Below are 21621 nucleotides of genomic sequence, written 5' to 3' on the forward strand. Positions count from 1 at the left end.
AAGATAAGGAAATGCAAAAGCAGGGGCAGAAGTCTGTAGCAGCAGTGTGCGAGCAGCAATGCGGTGAGGAAACTGAATGGTATGGTCATGTTTGTCAATAAACACTGGTGTTTTAATGCAAGTATGGATTCTTTTTCACTCATCCACTCCCAAAGGTGTATGCCTCCCGCACTCCAAAACCTGCCAAATCATTTTCGACAGCTGGCCTTGTGGCGCTATCTACATTGTAAGCTATAAACTACTCGTACCACTAAAGCCATTGCTGCCAGCTTCACCATGCATGACAGTGGATGCCATTTATGTCTAAGGCCAGAGCACTACCCTTACGCAATCCAGAGCAGTGCTCCAAGTATTTGCTGGCCCTTTCAGTTGAAATGTGCAAAATTTTTTTCGGTTATGATGCCTAAACACAGAACATATATTAAAACAAAACATATATTAGATGTAGTTTTTATGAAATTGTTTACTAGGATATACAGAAGACAGTAGTGAACTATTTCAATTTTGTTGTTCTTGAATTAAAAATTAGCTTGAAAAATATTATGTCATACTGCATAAAATGTCTTCTTTGCAAACAGAGAAGCTTACCGCTGCCACTACAAATGCCACTTGTACATACTGTGAATCTACAATCAAGGAGGGGAGTTTTTTATTGGTTGTGTATTCCACAAATGCCACCTCTGTATGCTTCACAGGTTTTCCAGTGCTGCAAGGAACTAGTGAGATGCAGTACAGTGCAGCAAGTGGAGCAACAGGCCTATTAACATTAGCACAGCATGACCAGGGAGGTTTTCCATGCTGTCAACCTCCCAATATCTGCCGCCACGTTGGCAAGTCAATGGGCTGCAATACTATAAATAAGCGTGGTACAACTATACTTTGAAAAGATTATTTATCTGGAAGAAAAACCACCAAAATGAAATAGCAAGAGCCCGCCGTTGAATTCCTCATACAATTTTGGCCAGAAAGCGTGTAAATTACGGTGTCCAACATTTACTACTGGAATAATAGTTTTCCTAAAACAGCAGTTTGGTGCAATGACGCAAACTAAGAAAAACAGACTCAAAAGTTTGAAGAGCCTGCAGTTTTATTTTAAGAACTGATATTTTTGAAAAAAGCTTTAAATTTCCTTCAAAATTAATTGTTATTCAAGATTTGCCTTGAAACTTTCAAAACTTTATTAGGTGAAAGTTTTCTCTTCCATAAACTTTGATGTACTGGAAAGTGCATTATATACGATACACATTTTCCATAAATATGCTGCAACAGCTGCTGAGCACTGACTGATGTTAGGTTACCTGGCCAGGCAAAGCACTGTTCAAGTATATTTGCAAATAATGATTGCTCACTATCAAAATGTTTTGTCTAATTAGTTATCTTTAATCAGTCTGTATTCAATTAAATGAAACACCCTGTATTATCTGCAGTAGTGCTTATGTGCATTAGAAAGTCTGAAAAATTACACTTCTAAAGACAGTATTCACACCCTGATCAGTTGCTGCCCAGTGCATTAGAGGTGCTTCAATGCACTCGACTTTCTTGCTTACTAAAATATAGGTCATAATGAAGGTTTGCGGAGAAGTTTTTGAATGGCTGGGGAATCGATGGCAATTAAAATACAAAAGGGCATTTTCTAGTCGAAAATAGGAACTTTTGCCCAGAATCTCCCCTTAAAGCATGCGTGCCACAGTTTGGTTCAACACAGTCAATGATACCCTTCAAGCTTTTTTGGGGGCAAGGGCCATGAGATTCTTTGTGCTGCAAGGGCTGCCATATTACCGTATTTATTTGCGCCATTTGCACACTTTATTTAAGTTAAGGCTTTAAAAAATGGGGAGCACAAATTACGTGGATATTTTGCAAATACATCCTAAAAAATTCTTCCAAGGTCATAACGCATAATATATACCATATATTGTCGCCTATACGTTGACTCCCCAACTCGGACCCCTCACTGGCCAAAAAAAAGTTGAAGCCCACCCCACATTAAGTGGTTCCCCGCGGAACGACACGACGGCGCATGTGCAGCTCAAAGCAATAAACATACAACAATACAATTGCAAAGCCAGCAGTGGCCAAATGGAGACAAAACGATAAAATGGCTCCCTCACATGTGCGGCACGACCGACTGGTAGCAAACTGAATAGCAAACAGTTCGGTGGTTTCGAAATTTGGTGATTCCACCGTGTGGCGGAGGTTACCAGAAGTTTGCATGCTCTTGCAACTGTTTGTCTGCGAAAGCAACCGCCAGTGTGAGTGAGCTGGGTAAACGGCGCACAACTTGATTTTTTTTTTTACCGGAACCAATTTACCAGCAAATTAACTACTTTCTTTCGCACGTGCCGCTCCATGTATATCCTGCCAGGAATAGGCACCGGCACGGGACACATACTACCCATGGCTCGGGCGAAACTATGTTAGACCCCGCACATAGGTCGGTGCCATGTATACACTGAGCCCCTGATTAGAATAGTCGTTTCTGTAAACTGTATACTTATATGCAGCATTATGATCTTTGAATACCTGAGGGAAGCATGCGCTTCGGTGCGGCTCTTGCAGCCCCAATTTCTTTCCATTACATCGTCGTACCTCTGTATCTCTTTCATGGCTTTTTTGCTGACCAGTTTCCACTCATGTGTTGGTGCCTCAGGAAGGGGGTTGCTATCAATGTGATCGAAGCACGCTAGTTCTGATGCGCCCTAATCTTGCACTCTCCCCCCAAAAAGCCTGTCATGATTGCCCCTTGCATGCAGCAGGCATGTCTTCCCTTTGGCTTTGCCTTGACAGCAACATCCTCATGACAGCGGTATCCCCTCACCACTCACACCTTTCTCAAGCCTGCCTTGCGTGAAGCTGCATGCATGCTGGTGGTCTGGGGCAGAAGGGAGCGTAAAATGTGCGAGTGAAACTATTTTTTTTATAAACCCAGGTAATAAATTAGGGGTGAGTAAAATACACAACAGCGCAAATTACGCGAGTAAATGTGGTAATTCTGATAGCAGCATGGCATGGCAAAGAAACTCCCATGGCTCAGAATGGCATAAACAACATAGAAATTCCATGTTCAAGAAGAACAGCGCGAAAAGACAAGGACCACAGGATGATACACAAAGACAAGCGCTGTATCATCCTGTGGTCCTTGTCTTTTCGCGCTGTTCTTCTTGAACATGGCATACCAACTCGCCCAAGCATCAGTAGAAATTCCACCCCTCAATATCGATCCAGAGCCCTTTTTTGCAGCAGCAAGATCGCAGAGCACAGCAGCACCACAGCTGACTCACAATGGGAGTTGAAGAGTGCATGAATGATATTTCCTCAGAAACTCGAAATAATGCTTTGGCAATGCAGACTGACCTTATCATAGAGTAGGACTGCAGTGTGGTCCAGCTCCTTGCGGCTCTTTTGCATCTTGAGATTTGCGCTCCTGTGAAAAGACAAGAAAAATCTTGAGAGGAAGCTTAACTATAATATTACTATCATTGCAATGAGTAATTCCAATGCACCAGGCATCATATATCAGGGTGGCTTAGCTGTGCCCATGGAAACAGTGACCCTGTTGGTTGAGCTGACAAGTGCTCAGACATTCAAAGTGCCTCTGCAGAGCCAGCACACCACTTTGGCCCCACCATTATGAAGCCATACCCTTTGACACCCCGATTTTTGATTCTATTGAAATTAAATATTTTTCCACCTAATACAGGGTGCAGCAGGTATTTGAGAACACATATTATAGGTGACGCTCCATCCTCTACAATATAGTTACAAATTCTCTTACAGCAATAGCTGTAAGGTGGCCGTCCCTGGCTGGCGCGTCATAGTCATCCGGCGTCGGCGCTGTCGGTGTCATTGCCGTAGGCGTAATCAGTGGGTGTGTGACATCCAACCGGTGGGTGGATGTCATTAATGCACCCGCCAGTCATTAACGCACTCACATTATATCACGGTCAACCTGGGTCACATAAGCATATGGGTGGCTCTGTTTGGAACAGTCACATGCCAGTGCAGGGGTGCATCGCTACCAGTACGACATGAGGTCACTATCTTTTCTACCTCAAAACATCCCCATAACTAAATGCCTAAACAGCTATTGCTGAATCTCGTGTTACATAGTCGTAACCCTCCTGTGAGTTTTTCGCTGCAGGTAACCATGGCAGAACTTCTGCTAACTCAAGAAAAGAAGAGGTATGCAGTTATGTCCTTGGCTGCAGGACACCCGGATTCAGAGATCGCAACATTCTTCAAAGTTGCCCGATCGTTAAGTTCGCAAAAGATTGCAGGCTACCAGGGGTGATGTGGGCTATATTTCTCATAGGAAACAATGTTTTCGGTGTTCTGACGCTCTTAGGACGCTGGAATTCTTCAGTCGCGTTTTAGGTATCACAAATGAAAACCCTGGCAAGTCTATAAGGGTCCTTGCCAAGGAGGTGGAGGTTGAGGGCACTGTCAGACGTGTAGTCCATGAGGACCTTCGCTACAAGTAATATGTTACGTGGCGAGGACGGTTCTTGTCTGAAAAAGCCAAAGAGAACCACCTGACCAAAGCCAAGCGCTTTCTGAACAAACTGAAGCACCCAGAGGAGCCTGGAGTGCTGTGGTTTTTCTCCGATGAAAAAAACTTCGTCCAGGACCAGGCCAAGAGATTTATCATTGGCTGTGTAAAAGCCCCGAGGATGTCCCAACTGTCATGTGCACAAAATTTCCAGCATCACTGATAGTCCTGGGCGTCACGAGAAGTGAAGGCAACAAGACACCTCCACGTTTTTTTTTTTTCTTCAAGGTGCCAGAGTCAATGCTGTTGCCTACACCGAGGTACTGAACACAGTTGTGAAGCCCTGGATTACTGCTGTAGCACGTGGGAGGCTTTATGTTTTCCAGAAAAACTTCTGACCATCCCACACAGGCCGTACAACCCAAGAATGGATGGCTGAAAATCTCCACGGCCGTGTTACTCCAAACATGTGGCCTCCCAGCAGCTCTCCAGATCTCAACCCAGTGGACTACTAAATATGGGGTGTGGTTGAGAGGGAGTCCAATAGGCACCCACCCAACACCATTGCGACTTTCAGAGGAGCTGTTGTTGATGCAATGGCTAATGTTCTGAAGACACATCTCATCACTGCCTGCGACATCGTGTGGAGTCTGTGATTGCAGCTGACGGCAGTTTCAATGAATGATGACATTCACTGCATGCATCGCCACTTGTACACAGTGTTATATGATCATAAATGATCTGTCTCTGGTCTGCGTGTCTGTTTGCGTGTGGGCACAACTTTGTTCTCAAATACCTGCCACACCGTCTAGTATATTCAGGTCTCTTAAAAACAATTTGTTAGTTTTCCAGAACAAAATACTAGCGTTAGATTTTTTTTTTGCACGGATGTGCAAAATTTTGTTACAAAGTGCCATAACTGATGAAAACAGCAACACCGAAATGCCAAGACTTATGAAGTAAACACCCGAAGGATTGCAGAAATAATTTGTATTTCGAAGGTGCACATTATGCTTGAAACTGTGAAAAAAAGGAAGAAAAATGATGTTACTACTGCTGGCAAAAAATGTCTGCACAAAAATGACGGACGACGTGCTACCCCTTTCACTGTTCCGCAAAATATTATTTCCTGTGTTCGGTATATGGCATAAAAAACCAGCTCATTTGCAAGATGAAGAGTGGGAAATTCACCTGAAACACAGAAATCACTGCTAGGTGAGCCCACTCTCAGAAAAAGCTGTGAGTTTGCTGTGTACACAGTTGTGTGCATATACGAAGACAGCCAACAGTCACTCAAACTAAGCAAAGCATAGGCGAAGGTCTCTAACGTAATGAGCCCCTCAATTCCCTATCCTTGTCTGTTAATTGTGTACATATTATACGCAGCGTGTCAATTAAAAACTCAAGGTAACTCAACCAGTTGCCGTTTCCTAGCCTCCTCCCTTCCTCTCAGCTCCAGACTTTTCCTATTTTTTGGGTGGTTCAGATATACCCTGTGTGGAGCAGTCATGATTCATTACCTCATATTTGCTTGTGTAGGGTGTCACATTTTTTTGGAATTGGTGGTGGGCAGCGCGCACCTTTCAGAAAAATCACATGGCTTCCTCAAGTGCGCTTTTGTTCAACAATGTGCATTCATATTGTCCCCGCCATACTCTCACTGCACTTGAAGATTCGATAAACTACCCGTCACTAATAAGACAAAATTTAAATGCACCCCCTTTTTTTCTGTTTGGCTGCTAAACCCAAAGCCACCGAATCGAATCCCGGCTACAGTGGACACAATTCAATGAAGGCCAAACGCAAACACGCCCACATGCTGCGCAATGTCAGTGCGCATCAAAGAAACCAAGGTGGTTAAAACTTATCTTCAGCCATCCACTAATGGCATCTCTCACAGCCCATGTGCAGCTCTGGGACATTAAATCCCACGCACCACACTCCACAAATGCTGAACCTCCATACTATACCTTTTTACAGCGTGAAGCACAGAGCGCAGTGGAAGAAGAAAGGCTGCGACAGTGAAGAGAGCGCGAGGAGGAAAGCGGAGTTGGAGCCGGTAGCAGCGGCACTAGGCGCAAGCTCCATAGTTGCCGAGTGACTCCTAGAGGCGCCATCTGTCGTTGCGCGCCTGTACCTCTACACTCCTTTTCACGCCAGATGGCGCAGGTGACATCGAGGAGAGGCAATATAGAAGAAAGCATGAACAGGAAGATGATATGACTGTAGCATGCGGGAGCAGTGTAGAAAACATCAAACATGTTTTGGTAGACTGTAAAGCTATAAAACCAGATGTCGAAAAGGACATATTCAGCCTTCCAATAGCTCCAGGTTCTAGGGATAGTGAAAGCAAAATTAACACACACCTGTAGAAACAAGCCAGAGAACACTGGAGTATTGGTGGCACGAAAGCAGAATAGAGAAATTGCACCAAACGGCACAGAAATCGAAGCAGTACAGCTTACAAAATAAAAAATAGCCTTGAATAATGGAGATTGAAAAATGAACAGAACAGGATTCAAAGTTTAAAAAAGGAGGTGGACACCTACAAAAGAAATAAAATAATTAAGCACTTTACTTAAGATGGCACTCGTTACCACTTCGATACAAAGGGTATGCCAATATTTATCTAACATTTATCTTAAAAACTGAGGAACTACAACGTTTGTGCATTTATCTTGCTCTCAACTTCTTTGTACTGAACAGGTATTCGATATTCGAAGACATTTTACGGCATGAGCCATTTTACGGAGCCCACCATCAGCCGTCGCGTGGATGAAGTCCGTGCAAGGTCGCCGATCAAAGCGACCAGGAGAGAAAGATGAGAGGAGTGACGATAGCAAGAAGAAGGAAAGAAGTAGAGAGAAAAAATGAAGGGAGGCTGTCACAAATGGAAGCAGAAAGAAGAGTCAGTGGTGGCCTGCTGCCTCGCGACACTCACAGTCGAAGCCAAGAAGGCCACTGGCCACGTGAGCCGGTCTAATGTTTCTCTCTCTCCCCTGGCTACCTGCAGCTCGAAAGCAAAAGTACTTAGGGAACAGGGAGCCAAGTCAAGATTCTCTCTGCGGGTGGCCAGGGAAACAAAATAACAAATATAAAAACCAGCGCGCTGCAGTGCTATGGGTGGTGCACAGGACACTCGTCGCACTCGTGAGGCTTGACGTCGGCGCAAACAAGACCTAGTTGTGCTCACCACCAAGCGAGAAGACTACTAGTGGTGTGGAATGGCGAGGAATTGTGGGCAATGAAGGCATCACAGCAGCGAGAGCAGCGCCGCTGACAACATGTAGAGGGCAGACTTTCAACTTTACGGAAATGTCGCCTCAGACGAGGTCTAACCGGCTCATCGAGTTTGTGTGAAGCTTGAACTTGAGAGCGACATTGGCCAAACTATAAATAAATAAAATAAATATTGCCACGACCAGGATTCGAACCCGCAGCGGCGTAAACAGATCACCTTCGCTGATCACTGCATGAGAACACTATGCTATCACCGCAGCCGATTGCACCTCGTGTTAAACTGCAATACACTCTCGCGCTGTGCATTGCACATAGTCATCTTCAACTAATACTACTATCGAACTAATATCGACGCAAGACATGCCGATGACCCAGCAAGGCAAAAATGAGCTAATCAGGCTAAACACATGCTTTCGCACATCTACTCGGCTTGACTATGTTAAAACCCTACCACTTTTTTTCTTCATGTTTGTATTTGGTTCGCATTTGAAAATTTCAATATTAGCACAACCCTACTCAAAACAATGGTCTCAAAAGTAGCTGAAGGCGGAGGAAGGGTGAGGTGGATGCAGAAACGACAACGTAATGCTAGAGGCTAGCTTATGTTGTAAGCTTGTAATGCCATGGGATGTCAGCAATACACAAGAGCAGCAACCTCGTTTGCAATGCGTAAGAAGCATCACTCATATTCCTCTGCAATGGTGGAAGAGAAATTGTAGACTGCAAAACAGCACCCATCAATGTACAATAAAGATCAGAAGAAAAGCTCTTGGCAATGACATTTAAATATGCCATTTGCTGCACACTATTTTAGCAACAAAAAATGTAACGATTTCAGTGGCAATTTTATCCTCAATGTTTTTCCGACTGCCAGTCAAAGTGAAAACAATGCAGTTTTTTCCCGCAATGGCCTCACCTCAAGCGGTTTTGCAAGACGATGTTCTCATTATGGTATTGGCGGTGTGCTTCCTCGAGGGCTTTGAAACAGCGCTTGTGCCGCATCTGCTCACGCTGTGCAGACTCCTGCAAAAGACAGTGCAGCTGCTGCACTCACCCTTGCCTTCGCCCCTGAGGTCATATGAGTGCTACCCTCACTCAGAAGCCCATGGGGGTAAAATTTCAAGGCTGCAGAAAAAGAAAAAAGCAGCCAATATTCGACGTGCACAGTAAGGGTACACCTACAACTGGCTGCTCAGATTCGTAGCTACGCATTTCACTTATTGCAGGTCCAACCTTTCTTCTCAAGCCAATCTAGGCTCGATGCAATGAACTTTTTCCAATAATATCCTGCACATTCTCCAAGCCCCCTGTGTCCACCATTTTTGTGGGGCATCCTTGTGGAAATGGCAATGAGTTCACTGCATCTGTTCTTTCACAAAGGGCACTTGCATGACCAACAACACAGTGAACTGAGGGGTCAATATTTAGGTGCACCTATTAGGCCCACACAGAGGTGCACATGGCCCCTGCATGCACTGGCCTCAAGCGAGAAGGCCTAGTCTGGTTTGCAAGCTTCCTTGGGTCGGGGTCTAAGCGCACTACTGAAAAAGCACTGCTGGGCAGGTGTGTCCACATATGAATCACGCACACCTGCTCTGGCTAGACAAAGCCAGCATGCTCTTAGCTACTGCCCTAAGTGTGAGCCCAAGAAGCCTTTATTGAGGCATTTATAATGGCGACACCTTCTTGCCTCCCTTTGTCACAGAGCAAATCTGTATCTGCTACAAGTGGCCTCTAGATGGGTGTGCTGCTAGAAGAAGGCCCACTGATGGAACAGGCTCCTTCTCATCCAATTATTTTTAAAAGCAAAGCCAGCTTCCCAGAATGACACATGAAGTTGTCATAACAATCTCAACCAGTTTTGCGGTTATGATTACAGGTGTGCAAATATCAAGTTCTTGGTTGCAAACTGAATTAAATATGTGTTAACAGTTTCAGATATCATCACAGGTTACCTATATTCGAAGAGTTTCAAATATTAGCTGAGGTAGTTTTAAAGCAAAAACAAACACTTTTCCAGAAAGCGCAGCTATGAAAAGAAACAGATGTACTGAAAATTTTTGTTTTCACCCTTTATGAAACATAATTTAGTATACCTGTAAGGGCCCACCACTCATCGATTAACACCCTAGCCAATTTGAACAAGCCATGCTTGTCATATGCTGACCATCATTTCTGGCTCATGACGAGCCCGGCTTGTGTGTTTTCTGGCACTCTGGGTTCGGTTTAAGGCGAGTTGGGCTCGTCCAAGCATATTCTTGGTTTGCCGACTGATGGCAGCGCGAGTACTAAATGACGACTTTGGAACCATTTTTTTTTTTAATGTGTCCGTTACAAATTAAGGAAGAGAGAATCATGTAGTAACAACAGTAATAGGTTCATTGTGGACTAGCTAATACTTTGTTTACAATTTGTTGAACACCATAATTTGTTTGGTGACTTAATGCCTACATGACAAAGGAGCTTACTGAGTGGTATCATGAAGCACCGTAAGAAGGCCTGATACATTTTTACTGGAAAAGTGACGTCAGCATTTGATTATTGGAGAAGCAAGGTGCAGAGCAATGCTGGCAAAGTGCAGTAAGACCGTTCGCAATGTGTCTGTTTCGTGAACAGTCTTATTGCAGTCTGAGCTACAATGCTAGCTCAGGCTAATGGAAAGGCTTGAAACTAAGTTGAGGACAGTGCAGTGAGCTATGGAAAGGAAAATAATGGCTGTAACGTTGGAACCGAGCAGAGTGGGTCAGGGAACCAATGCAAGTTAATGATGTCATAGCCAAAATCAAGAAGAAGAAATGGGCTTGGGGAGGGCATGTAATGGGAAAGCAAGATAACTAATGGTTCCTTAGTGGTCGGGGAACAAATGCAAGTTAAAGGTATGCTAGCTGAAACCAAGGAGAGGAAATGGACAAGGGCAGGGCATGTAATGGGAAAGCAAGATAACGAATGGTTCCTTAGCGGTCGGGGAACAAATGCAAGTTAAAGGTATGCTAGCTGAAACCAAGGAGAGGAAATGGACAAGGGCAGGGCATGTAATGGGAAAGCAAGATAACGAATGGTTCCTTAGCGGTCGGGGAACAAATGCAAGTTAAAGGTATGCTAGCTGAAACCAAGGAGAGGAAATGGACAAGGGCAGGGCATGTAATGGGAAAGCAAGATAACGAATGGTTCCTTAGCGGTCGGGGAACAAATGCAAGTTAAAGGTATGCTAGCTGAAACCAAGGAGAGGAAATGGACAAGGGCAGGGCATGTAATGGGAAAGCAAGATAACGAATGGTTCCTTAGCGGTCGGGGAACAAATGCAAGTTAAAGGTATGCTAGCTGAAACCAAGGAGAGGAAATGGACAAGGGCAGGGCATGTAATGGGAAAGCAAGATAACGAATGGTTCCTTAGCGGTCGGGGAACAAATGCAAGTTAAAGGTATGCTAGCTGAAACCAAGGAGAGGAAATGGACAAGGGCAGGGCATGTAATGGGAAAGCAAGATAACGAATGGTTCCTTAGCGGTCGGGGAACAAATGCAAGTTAAAGGTATGCTAGCTGAAACCAAGGAGAGGAAATGGACAAGGGCAGGGCATGTAATGGGAAAGCAAGATAACGAATGGTTCCTTAGCGGTCGGGGAACAAATGCAAGTTAAAGGTATGCTAGCTGAAACCAAGGAGAGGAAATGGACAAGGGCAGGGCATGTAATGGGAAAGCAAGATAACGAATGGTTCCTTAGCGGTCGGGGAACAAATGCAAGTTAAAGGTATGCTAGCTGAAACCAAGGAGAGGAAATGGACAAGGGCAGGGCATGTAATGGGAAAGCAAGATAACGAATGGTTCCTTAGCGGTCGGGGAACAAATGCAAGTTAAAGGTATGCTAGCTGAAACCAAGGAGAGGAAATGGACAAGGGCAGGGCATGTGATGGGAAAGCAAGATAACGAATGGTTCCTTAGCGGTCGGGGAACAAATGCAAGTTAAAGGTATGCTAGCTGAAACCAAGGAGAGGAAATGGACAAGGGCAGGGCATGTAATGGGAAAGCAAGATAACGAATGGTTCCTTAGCGGTCGGGGAACAAATGCAAGTTAAAGGTATGCTAGCTGAAACCAAGGAGAGGAAATGGACAAGGGCAGGGCATGTAATGGGAAAGCAAGATAACGAATGGTTCCTTAGCGGTCGGGGAACAAATGCAAGTTAAAGGTATGCTAGCTGAAACCAAGGAGAGGAAATGGACAAGGGCAGGGCATGTAATGGGAAAGCAAGATAACGAATGGTTCCTTAGCGGTCGGGGAACAAATGCAAGTTAAAGGTATGCTAGCTGAAACCAAGGAGAGGAAATGGACAAGGGCAGGGCATGTAATGGGAAAGCAAGATAACGAATGGTTCCTTAGCGGTCGGGGAACAAATGCAAGTTAAAGGTATGCTAGCTGAAACCAAGGAGAGGAAATGGACAAGGGCAGGGCATGTAATGGGAAAGCAAGATAACGAATGGTTCCTTAGCGGTCGGGGAACAAATGCAAGTTAAAGGTATGCTAGCTGAAACCAAGGAGAGGAAATGGACAAGGGCAGGGCATGTGATGGGAAAGCAAGATAACGAATGGTTCCTTAGCGGTCGGGGAACAAATGCAAGTTAAAGGTATGCTAGCTGAAACCAAGGAGAGGAAATGGACAAGGGCAGGGCATGTAATGGGAAAGCAAGATAACGAATGGTTCCTTAGCGGTCGGGGAACAAATGCAAGTTAAAGGTATGCTAGCTGAAACCAAGGAGAGGAAATGGACAAGGGCAGGGCATGTGATGGGAAAGCAAGATAACGAATGGTTCCTTAGCGGTCGGGGAACAAATGCAAGTTAAAGGTATGCTAGCTGAAACCAAGGAGAGGAAATGGACAAGGGCAGGGCATGTAATGGGAAAGCAAGATAACGAATGGTTCCTTAGCGGTCGGGGAACAAATGCAAGTTAAAGGTATGCTAGCTGAAACCAAGGAGAGGAAATGGACAAGGGCAGGGCATGTAATGGGAAAGCAAGATAACGAATGGTTCCTTAGCGGTCGGGGAACAAATGCAAGTTAAAGGTATGCTAGCTGAAACCAAGGAGAGGAAATGGACAAGGGCAGGGCATGTAATGGGAAAGCAAGATAACGAATGGTTCCTTAGCGGTCGGGGAACAAATGCAAGTTAAAGGTATGCTAGCTGAAACCAAGGAGAGGAAATGGACAAGGGCAGGGCATGTAATGGGAAAGCAAGATAACGAATGGTTCCTTAGCGGTCGGGGAACAAATGCAAGTTAAAGGTATGCTAGCTGAAACCAAGGAGAGGAAATGGACAAGGGCAGGGCATGTGATGCAAAAAGAAGATAACCAAGAGCCCCTTTGAGTAAGAGAGTGGATTCCAGGGAAATGTAGACATAGCAGGGGGCAGCGAGAGTCTGGTGGGTAGATGAGATTAGAAAGTTTGGGGGGGATAAGGTGGCCGCAGCTAGCACATGACAGGATTAATTAAAGATAAAAGGGAGAGCCCTCTGTCCTGCAGTAGATCTGAGCAGGCTGGTTATGTTGATGGTACCAACAGGCTAAAAAATTTAGCCACATTTTAAATTACACCATTCCAGAGTATGTTTATGCATATTCCCCAAAACACTTCTGAACATGGTAAGTAAACTCTCCTAATTGTCAGATGATGTGCTAATAACACATTAATGACATATACATAGCTGGTCTACACTGTGTAGATCCTTTGAACCTTGATTATCTGGTCACACGTGGTAAGGCCCACCCTAATATAGTCCCTGGAGGCTGCCATCTTGGGTATGTGATACCCCGCGCTGGCTCACATTGCCCATGTGGCACACCTGTCTTTGCCCCCTGACCCCTGTGCAAACTGCGCTGAAGGAACAGGCTCTTATGCCCTTACAATGCATTCCCTCATCCAATGAGGGTGAACCCCTTTCAGCCTTATGGCACAATGTGCTGCACTGCCTGCATCTAATCTGTCTTTTTCTCTACTGCCTGTGAAAAGGCCCACAGCATGCAGTTCAGGGGCCTTTCTATGTGCGTCCCCCAAAAACCATGACAACCCCCAAGTGCTCGTATGTACTATGCATGTTTGGGTATTAAACCCGTTTTGCTAACTGTTCCTGCCTGGAGCCTTCTCTGCACCATTCTGATGAGTCAACAAACCCACTGCGGTGTTTCTTGTATGCTGCGGAGTGGGGAAGCTACACATTTGCGGGGGCCTTAGCTAGCTCAGTGTCGGCATCGCACAGCGCAAATCCCTGCAACAGTGAAAAATCTCAAAACTTGGCCTGATAACTGTTTGCCATTTCTTGTGCATTTTTCAAATCCCACATCATGACAGAAGAATGGCATCTGTCAGCCAGATGGGTTCTGTCAGCATCACTAACAGCATGTGCTGCTGAAGAGAGACAGCAAGCTGAGCAAGCATGGTGACACTACATATCATTTAGTTGCACGCATAAGCTGGCAATATTCAGGCAATGCACCAGGAAAAAAAAATGTATACTGAAGCACTATCATGAGCAACTTGCAGTGCTGGCAATGATGTGTAGTGTCCAATTTAGTAGGAGCAGCTAAAGGAGAAGGAAGGGTTTGGAAGCACTGAAGGGAAATTTTTTTATTTGCTGAAAACTTCAACGACACAGACTGCCTTTGAAAAATTCCTGTGATAGGTGATTTCACAAAGTGTGGCCCATCAAGCTAAACATATTTTGCAAATTTGGTTAAATATACTTCCAACCACCTTCAGAACTCTCTGCAAAAAATACGGCCCACAATCTATTCCTGTAATAAGGGAGTACTTACTCATTGGCATCTACCCAAGTGCAGCAATACAGCTACAAAGGAAAGCTATACAGCTTCCACAGGGTGGGCGCCAATAAGGAATTACTCTCTTATTACAAATCTACTCCACCATTGGGAATTCCCCTAAACCATTTGACCAATCTATTCCTAATATTATATAACGATGTTCCTGCACTGAGTAATGTCTCATGTTGCTGGTGTATTTTGTTGCTGCGTGTCTGGGTGCTGTTGGCTCTCAATTTGCTTTTGCTTGATGCTGTAGAATAGGCCTATAAGACATTTAAAACCCATAAAAGTGAGCATGTAATGCAAAGTTCGGTAATCAGTTGTCTGTTAGAATGACAGAGCAGATATCAAGAAAGAAAAATGAAACCAATACCAGCAGAGAATGCGCTGAAATGTGTTTAGAAAATTCCCTAGCATAGAAAAGCAATGGCAGATGCTACTGGAGGGAAGGGCCTTTGTCTAGCATTGGACTCTGCAGATCACGACAACATTATTGTGCGCCTGCACTTTCTCAGCCTTCCTCCGAGTTTTCCTTTGTCAACGAAGATATAATGCTGAAGGCTACAGCTAGAGCAAATGCACCAAAAGTGCACTGACGCGCACAGATGTAACCAGTAGCAGTGATGGGCGTGCCTGGCTGTGTTCAAAGCTGGGCCACAGCAGCACTTCGCTACCACATACGTAATGTGCGGATTCCACATCACACATTCATCTTTTTCCAGAGTGCAGAGCAATGCTTTATGTCATATATATATATATATATATATATATATATATATATATATATATATATATATATATATATATATATATATATATATATATATATATATATATATATATATATATATATATATATATATATATATATATATATATATATATATATATATATATATATATATATATATATATATATATATATACAAAAAAAGCAGTCAAGTAAAAGCCAAGCAATGAGCCAACTGTACACAGCATTTGCCACTGCATGACTGCAGCTTTTGATGCAAGATCTGAACAGTCTGCAGCAAAGCTGAAACTTCTTGCCAAATGACGGGGTGGGGGTCATCATCGAGTGCTTCGGGCAGTCCACACGGGAAGCCATGAACCAATGGCCAAGCCTGCACTGGTATGCTCAAATGCTCACCACCATTCTGTCCTGCGTTGTACTCTGTGCGATTCCAGCACCAACAGCCAACCCTGACATGCACTGCCTCCGCTGATGGCTTTGATGACAGAAGGCAAGGATAGATTCTGTTTCCCAGCGGGTACATATTGTCACCGATAAACGAAGCACACAAACCCAGTTTAATTAGACGTGCTGGGCGTGCAAGACAGCAGGGAACTCGAGCGAGGAAGATGACAAAACCTCTAGCCCCTCAAGTGCGCAAGGCATGACAAGTCCCATCTAAAACAGTTTGGCCGCGGTATGGCGCCACTGGATTGATTGGTACTGTGGCAATATACAGTGTGCCTCCAACCCCCGCCAATCCCACTCCCTATGAAGAGAATGTGATAGTGCTCCCCAGGCTCACATGCTGAGCTTTGTTGGCCATGTTTATTGCATTAACGCGCCGTTGCGTAGAACCTCTTTTATAATAACTAGGTTCTCAACCTGTGTATTGGAGTTCACATTGCAAATAAAAAAAAGCTAAGTAAAAGGCTTGAAATATTACACTGCACATTTAGTACCCCGAAAATTTCAGCACTTGGTCTCACAACTTGGTTTACCTCAAAATCCTGTGCAGTTTTTACGACTTCCAGTTTACGAGCGCTTGCTGTAAATTAATTTTAGGTAAGTGCAGCTTAGGGGGAAGCTAGCTGGTTTGACACTTCAGGTTAGATTCCTGCACATGCACAGATTTACACAAGACAGGACAAGAAAACTGATATGCGTTCACATGGCGGAGCAACTACTAACTTGCAACTAGTAGTTAGATGTACCTACACGTGAATGTGGTGCCTCTTTCCTAGTCATGGCCTATGTATATTTGTACATGCACAAGAACCTAACGAGATAACTAAATTTTTTTGTTTGTCCCTGCTGTGACCTGCTTCCTTAGCTAAGCAGAGTGATTACTTGATATACCTACAGAAACCTTTATACATTGCACACTTCTTGGTAGCCACCAATAGAAGCCAAACAGCAGGAGAGTGAGACAGCCTGCTCACATACATTTACCAACTACGTAAGTCACAACAGAAGTGGAGAGCCAATACACCTACCTCGACCACACCAGCATGGGTGCCTCGAAGACTAAAAGGCGACTCAGGAATACACAAGCTGAGGCTGGTGTGAGCTATGAGTCATCGTCAGCAGCATAACTACATCCACTGAAGGGCAAAGGCCTCTCTTACATCCCGCCAATTGGCTCTGTCCTGTGCCAGAGCTATGAGTCAATGACAGCCTATTCCACCTATGCGTGTTTGCCTTCTTGTTGGCCGCAGCAGGTGGGGATTGTGGCCCGATGACCAGTTATAAGCAAATCAGGCATGCCCAAAATGCACTGCATGACGACGATGGTGTAAAAGAGGCAGAGCGCAAACACACACTCAAGGCACTTACTGTGTACGCATTGTTTGTTTATTTTGTGCTAACTCCCTAGGCAAATGCCACAAGTCCCATCCTTTTGTCCTAGAAGAGGTCTGTCCTAATGCACCCATGACAGGACTTTCTAGCATTGAAAGGCTGATAATAAAAACCACACTGCATGACAGCTGAAACAGTATGGCAGCTGCACAACACTGCCATGCAGACTGCCTTGTGTGCCCACACACAAGGGAGCCACCAGCTCAAACAGCACAGAGCAAGAACAGCATGCACTGCTCACCTCTTTCAATCTCAGCTCCTTTTCCAGATTGGCCACCATTGCCTCTTTCTCCTTCAGGCATTTATTCAGGTGCTGTAGGAAAATATGATACTTCCATTAAGACGACAAACAATGTGAGAATATTTAGTTGAGTTCCATAATGTAAAAATGCCTGCCTCATACAGTAAAACTTCACTGATACGTTCCCGATTCATATGATTTCCCAGTTTGGACGCTCAAAATCGCGGACATTAAAATTGTCCCATAGAATTATACTATATTTCTCCCAGTTAATATGTTCCTGAGTAACACGATTTCCCTGCTACTACATTTAAAATTTCAACAAATTGTGGTTGTACAATACATTTATTGCCCAACCGCACATGTGCAAACATGCAAGTGGGCCGAACGTGAGGGCACGCGACGTAAAGGGCATGGAAAACAGCGGCAGTCACCCACCGTGCTGGCTTCTCTGCAGCGCCTAGGTGTAAGAAGGCGAAGCATAACTGCTGCTGCTGCTGCTCCCGATACTACTACTACTGCTACTACTACTACTAACTACCACCACCACCACCATCATAAACAAAATGGCGCACCAGCATAGCAGAGAGCCGCTTTTATGGGGACGCGCCATGAAGAGAAGAAACGCTGATGTTTCTTCACAGTGCATAAGGGAGCGGAGATGAAGCATGTATGAACTACAGCTATGTGCTTACATACAGCAGGCTGCGTGGGGGGAGGTGCCATGGTGGCTTCCTCACATTACTTAAGTGCAAAGGGGTGAAGCATTAAAAAAAAATGACAAGGAAGAGATTTTGGTTACTTTCATCATTGTCGTTGACGGACCGGATGTGTTATGAAAGTTCTTCCTCCCACACTTAAGACAGCGCAGACAAATACTGAAATACTGAATACAATTTTGCAAGTCAAAGCGTCAATAAATGTCTTTGTACTTCATTCAACAGTTACACTTTTCAAAATTAGGTGTTTTGCATATCTCCCGGATATGTTTTTTCTGCAATTTTTTTTAAATGTATCAACGCGGTTTTACTGCACAAACCACTTCGCATGTCCCTCTGTTAAAGCGAACTATTGCATCGACCATGAATCACAGCAACTCAGTACACCTGAAGCATCCGCGTGGCGGTCTCGAGGAATAAAAAGAATGCTTCCCGCAGAAAGTTCGCCTCCGCAAGAAAACTTCCCTGAACATTCAAGCAAAGGTGTGGGGATACTTTCTTGCAGTGTTGCATTTTTTGTAGGGAAGTGTTTCTGCAGGGAAGTGTTTTTGCAAAGCGTTTTTGCGGGTGAGGGGCAGGCAAGGCACCACCACGCCTGCTTGAGCATTGCCCCCGCAGACGAGAAGGCAAATTCCTATGGGGATTGTGAAGAAATTAGCTCAAAAATAGAAACAAAGAACCAGGAAGAAAACACATATGATGATTAACAAGCCCTACCTACACTACCAGGAGTCACTCCTTTCCTGAGGCAGAAGGCGTACTGTCAAGTTTGGCATGTTGCGTTGACAATGTGCCGCACTAGATGGTCTAACAGGGAAGGTTGAGGAGGTAACACGCCAAAGGAAGGACCTGCTGTACTTCGAAGCATGTTCAGAAGGGCTTGCTGACGGGCTAATTGGTGTTGCATATTGTAAAGAAATAGCGCAAAAACAGAGACAAAGAACCAGGAAGCAGGCACATATGACGATGAACAAGTGCTACCTACACCAGTAGGAATCAATGATTCCTACGAAAATAAACGGACCAATGCCATTTTCAAGCAGGATGATGTGAGCTTGTTTTGTGCCCTCACTATTGAGCTCGCTTCATGCAAAGTACAGTAAATACTCTCCTTGCAATTATCCTTTCATTGCAAGGTAATTTCATTCACTGTTCTCATGTAACAGGTATTTATACACACCCTCCACGCTCACGTTTCGGAAGGTGGGGGGGCACTTGTGATAAGATGAAGAAATTCTCATGGTCCGTTCAAGCTCATCTTAAACAGAGTCTATTGCATTTAATTTATTCATACCGTCAAAGCATACAGCACACAGAAAGAAGTGGATTACCTATTAAGTACATCATATTTGCAGCAGGCAGAGTCTAACAAACAATTTGCATGCACAAGAAAAATAATAAAAACCAAATCACTCTTTGGCCCAAGTATTTCGATATTGTGGCATGTTAACCTGGTACGCTGTATACAGTGCTTTGAAATAAGTAAAACGTCAGTAACGAAGGCAGAGTGAAAGTGGTTCTGGTTTCTCAACATACATGGGACGAATGGATCAGAAATGCACTTGTACGACGCAGAATTACGCCAACTTTATGCATGTGGTCTAACCACAATGATTCATATGAAGATCAATGGTATGCAAATGATGGCAAGCCAAAGTTGAAATCAGCCATGCTTGAAACACTGGGTGTACGATAACAGAAAAAATGAAATGTGATCACTTCTAGTTGTCTAATAAAAACCACTCCCAGATCCCGTACCAGTGATGCACACTCTAGTGTGAACAAAAAACAATTTTGTAAATGTAAGGTTAATGTAACAAGAGCTGTGGATAAATATTAGTACTATTAATTAACACTAATAGCATGCAAAATAACATGCTCTAAAATCTTGAAGAGGATGCTGGAGATAGACATCAACCTGCAATTATGAGGGGAATGTTCAGATATGTGCACTGGGAGCACCTTGCCTATTTTCCTATTGGCTGGATGGTCATCACTACACAGAAAGACACTACACAGAATGGTTGAGGAATATAAACCAGTGTTTTTCAGAAACTTCATGCTAATGTAGACAACAGTACGAACAGAAAACATTTTTAGAGTGTCAATAATTTTAGCAATTCCTTCGCAGTCAACTGCCACATGGTGCATCGATAAGTTGTTAGGGTTCAAATACAGGTATGTCAGCAAGTCAAACACTGGAAAAACAACTCTGGAAACACTGTTAAAAACACTCGCACAGTCACGACCTACAATTTGCTCGCCAGGATTTTTTTATTACAATTCGCAAATTGTGCACTGGATAAACTACTTTCCAGAATTGTCTGGGTCATTTTAAAACACATTTAGTAAGGCCTCAGTAAGAAAATGTGTCTAAGCAGTTCTGAGAGCTGTATTATGCACAGATGTTTTCCACTAAGCGAAATAATGAGCAGGAATAAGGACTGTGAGAAGTTGTCGCATATCAGTGTGCATTCCTCTTTCTCAATTTTCACAGGTGCCTCAAATGCACTCTGTACCAGGGTGCCCGTGAGTTACAACAAAATACACAGGATTGCATTAAACAGCAAGTTCAGAAGGTTTGTTTCTAAACAGCATCCAATTCAGTCCTATCAACAGAGTCTCAAATCGATTAAGTAACGATGTCAGAAATGACTAGTTTCCAGGTAATTTAATTACAATCAGGACAGTGATAATTGTGCCATACTTTAGTACTCTCAATTGATTTCTGTACACGAGCTGCAATGGAGAAATCTAATATGAGTTGATTACTTAATTTTCAAGTTATTTTTGAACAGGGTTTCTCTAGCCATGTCAGCACTAAATCTTTTATGTCAGTGGCTGCTTCTGTGATCCTACTAGTAGGGTGAATTAGGTTAATCGTGCGAGGTTAAAAGACTGATCACAGTTCAGCAAACTCTTGGCACACGAAAAATGGATTGATTCCAGGATGTGTGGAAAGAGACCAATCAAGTCCTCCCAGTAGAATCAACCTGGTAGAAAGACTGCAGGCATTGAGAAAAGTGTTATTATAGTGTTTATGGCGTCATGAAGCTCAGTGGAAAATGTGGGTGTTGCATTAGGAGAGCGTTAACAGGTGCTTGGTATAATAATGAGGTACGCTAATTTTGACAACACTGCCCATATAATTTCAAGCTGTGTCATTAGTGAACAGCAACTGACTCAACGTGTTACAGATGTAAAGCACCTTGCATTATCTTCCGGTCGTATTTGAAGAAATGAAATTGACTTGATGAGTAAAAAATTTCGTCACAAATGCTTCAAGAAGTCTGGTTTCAGTTAAAATGACCTCTGACGTGCATGAATCAGTGACCAGTGAAAGTTTTGAATGCTTGTTGATAATGCTTCTAACGTTATGGAACAAAATGGACGCATGTTAAAACAAGGCTGTGTGGCCACCGCCCCTCATTAATTGTTAACAGAATGATTCAGGACACTGCGAAGAGGGAGGTGCTGACGAATGAATCAAACTAAGACGCTGGCAGGTAGCGGTGAATTTGGAAGTGCTGTCTT

At 43.9% G+C, this 21621-nt stretch overlaps 1 protein-coding gene across 4 annotated transcripts in view; it reads right to left on the minus strand.

Moving 5' to 3' along the window:
* The window catches only part of LOC144116017 (uncharacterized), a 142770-nt gene that overhangs the window by 56540 nt on the left and 64609 nt on the right, over positions 1–21621 (minus strand). For all 4 annotated transcript variants that reach the window (XM_077650678.1, XM_077650676.1, XM_077650677.1 and 1 more), the window contains 3 exons: positions 17369–17440; positions 8646–8752; positions 3355–3424 (listed from right to left, as the gene is read on the minus strand). In XM_077650678.1, the coding sequence (XP_077506804.1) occupies positions 3355–3424; positions 8646–8752; positions 17369–17440 (249 nt within the window). The remainder of the gene's footprint in view (positions 1–3354; positions 3425–8645; positions 8753–17368; positions 17441–21621) is intronic.

The sequence above is a fragment of the Amblyomma americanum genome, chromosome 1 (genome assembly GCF_052857255.1).
Source record: "Amblyomma americanum isolate KBUSLIRL-KWMA chromosome 1, ASM5285725v1, whole genome shotgun sequence".
In the NCBI taxonomy this organism is placed as follows: domain Eukaryota; kingdom Metazoa; phylum Arthropoda; class Arachnida; order Ixodida; family Ixodidae; genus Amblyomma; species Amblyomma americanum.